The sequence below is a fragment of the Cicer arietinum genome, chromosome 4, assembly GCF_000331145.2.
Source record: "Cicer arietinum cultivar CDC Frontier isolate Library 1 chromosome 4, Cicar.CDCFrontier_v2.0, whole genome shotgun sequence".
In the NCBI taxonomy this organism is placed as follows: Eukaryota; Viridiplantae; Streptophyta; class Magnoliopsida; order Fabales; family Fabaceae; genus Cicer; species Cicer arietinum.
Genome location: NC_021163.2, coordinates 61,911,380 through 61,922,902, shown reverse-complemented (window position 1 = coordinate 61,922,902; position 11,523 = coordinate 61,911,380). Strand labels below are relative to the sequence as shown.

The 11,523-nt window shown below is 29.9% G+C and overlaps 2 protein-coding genes across 5 annotated transcripts; both read right to left on the bottom strand.

The window, feature by feature from the left end:
• Positions 1–5,434: 5,434 nt before the first annotated feature.
• Positions 5,435–6,593, bottom strand: LOC140918634 (homeobox protein knotted-1-like 4; the record flags this gene model as incomplete). The annotated part of the gene is made up of 2 exons (XM_004498918.4): positions 5,435–5,924; positions 6,372–6,593. Coding segments are annotated over 2 exons (426 nt in total), but the record flags the coding sequence as incomplete, so codon positions are not given.
• LOC101490927 (homeotic protein knotted-1) lies at positions 6,578–11,131 on the bottom strand. Of its 4 annotated transcripts, none has more exons than XM_073367805.1 (6): positions 11,018–11,131; positions 10,173–10,628; positions 9,922–10,044; positions 9,396–9,528; positions 7,245–7,498; positions 6,578–6,797 (listed from the first exon to the last, which is right to left on the bottom strand). In XM_073367805.1, the coding sequence occupies exons 2-6, from the start codon at positions 10,623–10,625 to the stop codon at positions 6,594–6,596; spliced, it is 1,167 nt and encodes a 388-aa protein (XP_073223906.1). In that variant the 5' UTR covers positions 10,626–10,628; positions 11,018–11,131; the 3' UTR covers positions 6,578–6,593. The 4 variants fall into 4 exon arrangements, with proteins under 4 accessions (XP_073223906.1, XP_012570771.1, XP_012570772.1 ...); XM_012715317.3 differs by having other exon boundaries at positions 10,930–11,110; XM_012715318.3 differs by having other exon boundaries at positions 7,245–7,483; positions 10,173–11,112.
• Between the last annotated feature and the right edge of the window lie 392 nt (positions 11,132–11,523).

The following is an 11,523-nucleotide window of genomic DNA, read 5'->3' as shown; positions in this document are numbered from 1 at the left end:
AAACATCACATGGAGAAATAGATTTAGAAATTCTAACAAAGGGAAAACTTTTATTCATATGGTTCAAAACATCAAAAGAAGCATGTCCAAGGCGATTATGCCAAATATTACAAATAGGTGGACCTATAACATTTGTTAAACAAGAAAAAATACAATTGGCGACAGGAGTGGAAACAATAGGTAAACATGGATCAGAAAACAAGTATAATCCATGAATCAAATCAGCTGTACCAATCCTCTTCTGGGAAAGGTTGTCTTGTATCCAACAATTATGAGCGTTAAAAATTAAATTGCAGTTTAAAGACATAGTTAGACAAGGAATGGAAATCAAATTACAAGAGAATTCTGGAATAAAAAGAACATCACATAGGTAAAATTCAGAATTAAAGAAGACAGTTCCAACAAGTTCAGTTATGATTGTACAACCATTAGGCAAACGAATACGAACAGGTTTAATACGTTTCAAAGATTGGAAAAGAGCATCAGAATAACAGACATGATTTGTAGCACCAGTATCTAAAATCCAAGATTGGGTATTTATGATATTAGAAATATGAGGAAAAGAAAAAGAACCTGTATGAGATGAATTAGAGAGGTGATTCACGACAGGAGAAGAACTGGTTTGAGATGTGTGTAATAACGCCAATAAAGCCTTTTGTTGCTCAGTAGTAAAACCAGACTGGGGAAAATCACTTAGAGAATCATCAGCACAACTGGATTTTTGATCGTCATTATCAACATCAGATGCAACACAATTATTGGCAGAAGAATTTCCATTCTTGCAAAAATAAGGAGGAAAACCATGTTTGCGGAAACAAACGTCAACAGTGTGACATGGACGGTGGCAGTTAGAGCAATATCTTGAGGGACGACCACTACTACTAGATGAACGACCACGAGTATCACCATGCCCCCTTGAATTAGCACGATTAGAGTTGGAGACATTAGCAATGGTTGGAATTTCTTCAGAATTAGGAAAGATTTGACGTTCTTGCTGTACTAACAATGAAAACACTTTGTTGATATTAGGGAGGGGATCCATGAGCATGACTTGGGGCCGAACACTAGAATATTGGTCGTTTAGACCTTTAAGAAATCGAATCACATAATCCCCATCCCGGTACTCACGAATTTTGGGAATCAGGGCACAAGAGCATTTGATTGCACAGGTACAAGAAGGTAGGGTACGAAAATTCTCAAGCTCTTGCCAAAGTTTCTTTAACCGTGTATAATAAGATGTAATCGAAGAGTCACCTTGAAGGAGGCCATAAATCTCTTCTTGCAAATCAGAGATACGAAACACATCTCCGTGATGATATCGTTCACGCAGTTCAGACCAGCAACAGAATCCATCCACATCACGCTTTGAGCAATATCTGGCTCCAAAGAATTCGTCATCCAAGACATCAACATAGTATTACAGCGATCCCAAGCCATAGAAAGACGATCAAGATCAGAGGGACGAGGAAGAGAACCATTTACAAACCCTAATTTGTTCTTCGAACGGAGGAAAACAATCATTGAACGCGACCACGAGTGATAATTTGAGGCGGAGAAACCAGCGCGACACTAGGATTGTCACTTGATGCATGAAGTATGGATCAAGCATATCATGTTGGTAGGTGCGATTGGTTGTTACCGGAAACGAAGGTGGAGGCGGCGAAGGAGAAGTTATTGGGGTTTCTGAAGCTAAATCCATAAAGGTGTTATGGAGAAACAAAAATGAAAAAGGAAATAGAAAGAGAGAGAAAGAGAAAACGATTAAAAAAAAAATCAGAGTATTTCCACTGATACCATATTAATTGAAATTTCTCTTAATCTCATTTAATAACAATGAATACAAATTATTGTATATTATTCTTCTCTTGAATCCCAATAAATGAAAATGAGATCCTTTTATAGAGAGTAAAACAAATTAAAGCTAAAAATAAGGAAAAATGATAACAAAAATAACTAACTCTAAACTTTCTTAATAACAAACTCTAATTGAGATAATCAAATGAGAAATGATAGGCTATGATAAGCTAACAATAATCATTGCCAACTTAATTCAATGTTCTATCGGCCAATGTTAGAGAGATATATAATTGGTCATTTTGATACATAGTGCATGGAAACCACAACACTAAAAAAATGAAATAACCATTTGAAATTGAAATAATTATGAATATTTTAATTTTTAACTTTCGAAATTTTTAGCCTATTCTCATACTATTACAAGTCTATTCCGACTATTCTCATTTTTTTCTTTTACTACTCTCATTGTTAGCCCATTCTCATTCTCATATTTTATTTTGGTGGTCAACTATTCTCATTCTCATATTTATAATCACATAGATAAAGTCTTGTCCCTATTGCAAAAATCCAGCCCAATTATGAGTATGATTGAAACCAGCCTTAACTGGGCTCAACGACATAGTTATAGCATGAGAAATCTTCCTTATGCCCCCCACACACCTAATCCCCATACCCCAAATTTTTTTGAAAAAAAGAACCAACCTATTTCACCCTTTTGAATTTAATTTTTCTTTTTGAAATTTACATAATTTCCGAAACATTCAAAAAAATCGGGTATAATATAAAAAAAAATCAACTATTCTTTTTGTTAGGAAAAAAAATTCAATTATACACAGCCAATCTTAATATTTTTTTTAATATATATTATACAATTTCTCAAATAGTATTATGTTAAGTCTAATAAGTTTAGATTTGAGACTCACTTGTACTTAAAAGTATATCTAAATTTAAGAAGATCGTTAATCCCACATCTGTGTTTGTTCATATCTTAAAATACATTATTAAAAATTAAGATATGATAATGTATTCCATGTAGTTTTATACTAGCAAAAGTTAAGATCTAGTAAAAAGTTGAAATTTTATACTGTCGAAATTTAAGATCTAGTGAAAAGTTGAAAATTGAGCAAATATGTGAGTTGGGTGAACAATCACCCAAATTTAAAACTTCCCCGTGTCCAACTAGTTCAATATATAAGACCATTAAGTTTGAGATCATTATTACTTATATAAATGACTGATGAAAACCATTAAGTTTGAGATCATTATTACCCACATAATGACTGGTGAAGGCCATTAAGTTTGAGACCAACCAATTTCCATAACATTTAGACCACTAAATTGTGAATTTTAATGGTTAATCAATTTTAAAATTAAATGGATATATTATTACATTCTCCTATTTTTTTTTATATGATCTGACTATTGATTAAATAAATAATTAAATAACATCCTTAAGAAATAAACATGTGAATCAATAGTTCCTCTAAATATGACTATATATTACAACATGTTTAATTTCTAGTGTCGGGGAATCATGAGATAGATTTTAAAACTCTTTTAAAATTATTCTCAACGAAATAAACATTTAGTTAAGGATCACGTAAGCAATGTGTTTACCTCTTGAAGCATCAAGGAGATAAATCATCAACTCAACAAATGTAGTGTTTCTCTATTTAGATCACGCGAAAAGTCGTCTTGGATGGCATCGGTGATAGATGAGGCTACGGTAAAATGATTCTAGAGTAAAATAAGATGAATCATAATAAATTTAGAGGAACTGTCGCTATGCATCCTTCCTAATAATGTGGTAACAAAATTTTAATGAATAAATAATTCGAATGACTTTATTATGCTTTAAATAAATTCACATGATAAATAAAATACCTCATATTATTATATAAATAATAGAAAATTTCAAATAATAACCAAGGAAAATATGTGGTAGCTTTAACAATAATGTGGTAACGAAACTTTAATAAATAAACCATATGTTTATTCTTGATCTAAACAAAGTAACCTATAGACCACTAAATGGTGGGTTTTAAAGGCTAATCCATTTTAAAATTAAATAGATTTTTACTACAGGGTCTTCTTCAAACTCCCTTCTACTGAATTGGGCCATTACTTTTGGGCCTAGCTATATGCATACGACTTTGGAAGTTTCTTCTCCTCCGTCTTTGTCTGGTTTAAGCCAATTTAAATGTGTGTGTTTGTTAAAATATATGCTTATATCAGCCAATAAAAAAGTACTTTCTGTATAGTATTAAAGAAGTAAAATGGATCTCCCAAGTAAACAATATACGTTTTAATTTAGTTCGTAAAAAATGAAGATTCTCAATCAACTCCATTCTTCCATAAATAAATTCAATGAAATTTGATAGTAAAATAGAGATCAACTGAAATTCTAAACAAAATTTCATTATTTGGTCAATGTTATGTTCAATATGATCAAATTAAAATAAAAAATTTAAAATATTTTTAGGTAATGAGTTTTGCTTTATTAATTAACTAAAGGCAATATATATATATATATAATATTATATTTATTTATTAAAAGAGTACATCAATCGATAATTACATACAAATTTGCTAAAACTAAAAGAAAATAACTGAAATCATTGATTGAATCTGTCTATATTAAATTAAAATAAATCTGGAAATCTAAACAAAATGAACATGGAGATAGAAAACCAAATGTCACCCTTAGTTGACGATATAACATAAAAACAAGAAGAATAAATTAATTTATTTAAAAATCACTTATTTTAGTGAAAGAATAGAGAAAAAAGATGTAAATAGGTGATTTTATACAAAAAAGGAATTATCATAAATCACCCATCTTCTATAACGAAGAAAATGAAAACAAAAAATATATATAAAAAAGATGACGGTTAAACCTAAATTTTTGTTTTTTTTTTTATTTATATTTTTGCTGTAACTCCGTTGAACTAGTAAAAATATATTTTCTATATATAACGTTAGATTATGCTCTAAAAATATTTCTTTCATAAAAACAAATTATTAGAATTTATAAACTCAATTAGTTTATCACAAATAGAGACCTAACAAATCACATAAATTGAGTAAAAATAACAACTTAATGTGTGATTTCTAACAACAACAAATTGAGTAGAGATGTGGAAGGATACGACCTAGTTTTTTCATGTGAAGACAGCTCCATAGATTTAGTGTTGTGTAATTTTTCAGTAAAAAAATAAGTGTTGAGTAATTTATTTTTATCATATGAAAATTATTCATAATTTAAAGCCCTTATCTAATCACAAATAAAAATAAAAGATTAGTGATAATGATATATAACTTTGTCACCACTCTTTAGATCTTAATATCTGCCCTATAAATCCCTAAATTTCAACTCATCTAGAGTCTTTTTATATCAAAAAATAAATAATAAATAAATAAATAACCTATGTAGCATGACCCCAACATGGCAACACAACGTTGAATCAAATTACAAGATATTTCATGTTGTATCCACCTTATTCCTTACAAGATTTCACATAGTTTATCACAAAATTGCAATTTCTTCATCTCCATACACCAAACATATTATCTTATCCCACACACGACAACATTTAGGTTTAACTAACAATGATAGAGAAACTGCATACACTTAAAATCCAACAATGAACAACATAATGAATTTTCACTACTTACACTCAAAAGTTCATAGAAGCAACAGACAGACACTGATTAATTAAGAAAACAATTAATATTGTCACTATGACTTACTCAAACACTCACATTAATTGCACAAGAACAAGCACAACCAAGGTTCATGGTATGCTTTTGAAACTAGCTAGAGCTATTTATATATAGGGTGCTGAATGTTATGCACTTTTAAACTATATAATAAAATATATATATAAGAAAGTAGTGATGAATGAATTTGAAGATGATGATGATCATGGACCAAGACGGTAGGGACCATCAGGCATGTAGTGAGCATCCATATAAAGAGTTGCATTTTGAGGATGAAGTCCATCCATCACCATAAACTGCATGTCTTCAGATGGTTTCCAGTGTCTCTTCCTTTGATTTATGAACCAGTTATTTATTTGCTTCTGATCCAATCCTGTTGATTCAGCCAATGCTACCTTCTCTGATTCCTATATACTCATTATATATCCAACAAGACTTTTAATTAGAAACAAAAAAATATGGAAAGTGACAACAAATGTTCAAGTTAATTAATACAAAAAGTTCAATACCATTACTACGCGAAAAACTGCATTTTACAACGCTTTTTTTAATCCATTTACAGCGCTTTTTCAAAAAAACAAGCGCTGTGGAATCGAGCGCTGTAAATGATACAACAGCGCTTTTAAAAAAACGCTATAAAACATGTAAATATAACGCCCGTTTGTTATGCACATTTTACAGCGCTTCTTCAAAAAAGCGCTGTAACATGCATGCAATAAAAAACGATGGAAGATAAATTGTTCTAAGAAGAAAAAAGTCAAATTCAGTGAGCATTATAAATGTAAGCATTAATTAGAAATTACAGAATCTATGATCAGAACACAATAGTAATTTTGATATGAAAAGTAACATACCGAAGGATATGGCCATTTGTAATGCAATTCCCACCAATTAAGTAGCTTTTGCCTAGCTTCTTTAGGCAATTTTCCTTTCTTTTTCTTCTTGGAAAGTTCTTGCTTAAGACTACTTAAGTAACCACTATATTTCTTCAACAAATGATTTTTTAGTTCACGGTCTTCTGCTCGAGGATCAATCTCTGGCAATTCTGTTTCTCCACCACTATTCTCTGATGATGATCATGGACCAAGACGGTAGGGACCATCAGGCATGTAGTGAGCATCCATATAAAGAGTTGCATTTTGAGGATGAAGTCCATCCATCACCATAAACTGCATGTCTTCAGATGGTTTCCAGTGTCTCTTCCTTTGATTTATGAACCAGTTATTTATTTGCTTCTGATCCAATCCTGTTGATTCAGCCAATGCTACCTTCTCTGATTCCTATATACTCATTATATATCCAACAAGACTTTTAATTAGAAACAAAAAAATATGGAAAGTGACAACAAATGTTCAAGTTAATTAATACAAAAAGTTCAATACCATTACTACGCGAAAAACTGCATTTTACAACGCTTTTTTTAATCCATTTACAGCGCTTTTTCAAAAAAACAAGCGCTGTGGAATCGAGCGCTGTAAATGATACAACAGCGCTTTTAAAAAAACGCTATAAAACATGTAAATATAACGCCCGTTTGTTATGCACATTTTACAGCGCTTCTTCAAAAAAGCGCTGTAACATGCATGCAATAAAAAACGATGGAAGATAAATTGTTCTAAGAAGAAAAAAGTCAAATTCAGTGAGCATTATAAATGTAAGCATTAATTAGAAATTACAGAATCTATGATCAGAACACAATAGTAATTTTGATATGAAAAGTAACATACCGAAGGATATGGCCATTTGTAATGCAATTCCCACCAATTAAGTAGCTTTTGCCTAGCTTCTTTAGGCAATTTTCCTTTCTTTTTCTTCTTGGAAAGTTCTTGCTTAAGACTACTTAAGTAACCACTATATTTCTTCAACAAATGATTTTTTAGTTCACGGTCTTCTGCTCGAGGATCAATCTCTGGCAATTCTGTTTCTCCACCACTATTCTCTTGATCTTCTTCTGATGAACCAACTCCTTCACATTTATCATCTAACATGTCATATGCAACAACATTCTCTAACTAATTAGATACACAAACTGCATACATTTCGCTATCCAATCATTTTTAACTAACTTGTAACTAACACCTAACTCAAGTAATTGATTTGTAACTAATTTTGCATCTTTGATATTCTCTCTTAATTGGTAATGTTCTTTGGTCAAGTCATCAAAATAATTCCAACACATGCAAGCGGGGGATGGACTTTCTAAGGTTTTTTGGTTATTTTCTTTGAACCTTGGGACTCACTACACATTCAAATTTAGAAAATGTGAAGAGTTGATTTACAATAATTTTTGTAAATCTAAGGTTTGACTAACCATTATCGCTAATTAATGAAGTTTTTAAACCACTTTCTTCGCCTATAAATAGGAGAATTTGTGAGAGTTTCATCATGTCATCCAAGTCAAGAGTGATAATAAGAAGGAAAGTTTAGCTATTGTAATTTATTTTTCTATAGTGAAAATATTTTACACGACTACGTTTCGAAATTTTTTATGAGTTTTTCACGTAAAAATTTATGGTATGATTATTTTAGTCTATTCTCTAATTTATTTTTACTTCTACTTAGTGTCTATTTTTAAAAATTTATGGTGTGATTATTTTACTTTATTCTCTAATTTATTTTTACTTCTACTTAGTGTCTATTTTTAAGTTCACATAAGAGGAAACTTATGCAAGTGTTTTCTAAAAAAAAGTTACTTTAAGTGAGAAAAATTTAGACAAGAAAAATGTTAAATCCTTCTCTAAATTTCTCACAAATTTTTAAATTTAAAAAGTTTATCTCCAAATTTAGTGACGAAAAAATAGGATATTAAATCCGAGGTCTAAACTCATTCAAATACAATGTGGAAATAGAGAATTGATTTTGGTGTGTTTAAATAACACAATTGAAAAAAGAAAAGAGGTTTTTTATAAAAAATAAAAAAGGAAAAGAAATGATTATAACGGCATTAGGTGTAAGACGGCCGAAAAACTGACCATTACAATGATGAGAAAATGTGTGTTGTTGGAATGTCATACATACCATTACCCAATGTATCATTCAAACACAAAAAACATAAGAGTTTTTAGTCAGCAAAATATTGATTAACTAGTAAACCCTAGAAGAATAATTTTGTCAGAACTCAGGAATCAGGATCTTGGGGAAAATAAACCCATCATAGAGACGCGAACGTGTGGATTTGGGTTTTACCACCTACAAAAAATTTCATTATTCTAATAAATGTTCATCTAGAGTCATCAATACAAACTCAACTACTTCTTCCAATTTTAAATATTAAAATAATCAAATATATGTTTATCAAATTCTTCATAAAATTAAATACATATCAAAAAAATACATTTGATTTTTCATATTCAAAACTGAATAAGTATATAAAATGATAAGTATAAAATTATCATTTTCCTAAGTTAAAAAGGCAAATGCAAATGTGATGACTATATACTCTTTAATTTTTATTTAAAAATAATAAAAGAAATATCAAATATCTTCAATAATAAATTATTAATTTCTCTAATTATAAATATAAACAAAAAAAATTAAGATATATTTTATTTAAATTGTGAGTTATATACATTTTAATCTCATAAATGTTTTGTTTAAAAAAATGGTATAGGATAGGATAGGATCAGATTAGGGTTCTGTAGATGATGAAAGAAATATCTGGGTCCCTTCTCTTCCCATTCCATTTTGAAAGCAAGTGAAATATTTTTTGGTCAAAATTAGCTGACTCTGTTCAGCAAACACTCGAGTTTACGAATTTCAAGAACTTCAGAACCCGTCACTCACACATTATTACTAATCCAGAATTAATTAATGAGATCGTTTTAATTTCAGTGAAATTAATTAGTAAAATAATAGTGATAAAGTAGAGACTATAGTACCGGGGAAGATCCGAACGGGTCCATTGCAAAGCATATTTAGCTGATTTTCAATTCTCTTCATGAAATCCATAGCCTCTTGTATTGGCCTTGTTAATTCCTCTCTATACTTCACAAGCATGTCATAATAAGCTTCCTGTTAAACACACCCCCACTATTTCAACAAAATGCTTTTTTAAATCTATATCAACAATTTTCATTTTCCTCCGAATTAAAGATTAAGTAAATAAAAAAAATTCTAAATTCACTATGTTATCTCGAAATATTTATATCCACTAGTTGCACATAAAAATATCCCAAAAATAAATTTAAAGAAAATACGGATTCAAAGATAAAAAATTGACTTAATTTATAACCTCAAGAAATATAAGTATAAATAAATTGTTTTGGGAAAAATTATAAAATGTCATAATAATATGTAATTTTCTACTCATAAATTTAAAGATTCTTTTTTTCTTAATAAAAAAATTTAAAGATTTTTTTTTTTTGAAAAAAATACATAAACCAAAACAAAATATCCCCCTTGTACCATGAATTGGTCTAGTTCTGGGTCTTTGGAAGATTCCCTCGAGTTAATTGAAGATCTTTGTTTTGCTTCAAACTCTTGCCTAGCCGAAACCAGACGCGCCACCACTTCCGGTGGAGCTCCAATCTACAAATAATTTATTCAGAAAGAGATAAGAAAAATAATTAACTAATATATAAAAAAATGGGGTATGCATAATTAAATGGTTATGATGATAAAAAAAATAATTAATAATTAATTAATTAATTAGTGACCTTTTGACAATCCATATAAGCTTCCAAAAGAGTAGAGTATTGAGGATGAGCAATGATTTTGGCTTTGATAGCTTCAGCTTCACTTGAACTTGGACTCCCTCCTCCTTGATGATGATTATGCATAACATTTGTGTGAGGATTAATAATATTTGTTCTCATCAAAGGGTAGGGAAAAATTGGAGTGTGAAGTTGTGAACTATTATTGGCTTCTGTTTTCACAATAGAGTGTTGTTGTGGTTGTACTTGAAAACATTGACTTGATCCACTAGATTGAAGATGAAAGGTGTTAATTGGAATTTGATTATGATCATCATGATGATGATGATTATGATTATGATGATGATGATGTTGGTTGTTTCCACTTGAAGAAGAGTACAAGAAATTTGGCCTTGAACTTTGATTTGGATTTGGACTTGAGTTTTCACTTAGGTGATTATTAGTGTATGCCTCCATTGACTAAAATTTAAGAAACCAAATGTTTATATCACTCTCTCACTTAGATAAACATATATATAGCTTGGACAATATTATAAATAAATAAATAAATTCTCAAAATATATAGGAAGAAATCAATGAAAAACCCTACTTAGTTGTTTTATAAAATAAAATAAAAATCATGGAAAGGTCAAGAACTTAATTATTATAACCCTAAGAAAAATCATATTTGAGATTGTTTATATATATATAATGAATGTTAAGAACAAGACAACACAAGTGACCACAAAGTTTGATTTGTGTGTTAAGGTTGAAGAGGTACACTTGAAAGGTGGAGAAAGAAGTTGCAAAAAAGTTTAGGGTATGGTCTTGACAGGGTGGAGAAGGTGAGAACCAGCAAAAACTCTCACATGATGTGTTGTACGGAGAGAGATGGTGGCGCAGTTCAAACCGGCAATGTCTTAGAGATGGGGGTGGTTGACAAGACTATGTTTTGTTGATGGAAATATATAATAATTTATTTAAATATCATAAAAGGCAACTATAGTGTAGCTAGGTTATTTTTTTTCTTTTCTTTATTTGTTAAAGTTGGATTTCTTTGCTTTAATTCTCTAGAGTCTGTCCCCTAATTATTTTCTTTTTGCTTCTTCATCAATTGTTTATTAATAAAATGGTTCAAATCAAACTGTTTAGTGATGTAATATAAATTAGTTGTAAATATATCATATTTAAGGGTTGGTTTAGGTTAGGATGTGTGATTTTTTTAATTCTTTATATTTTAGGAGTGTTATTTATTCTAAAAAAAAAAATTGTTCAACAATATCATGTGTGCATGCATATTCGTTAAATGTATATTACAATCGACCACTTTTGTAAAAATTTAGAGTTTTTCAGATAATTTTTAATTATAAATCCA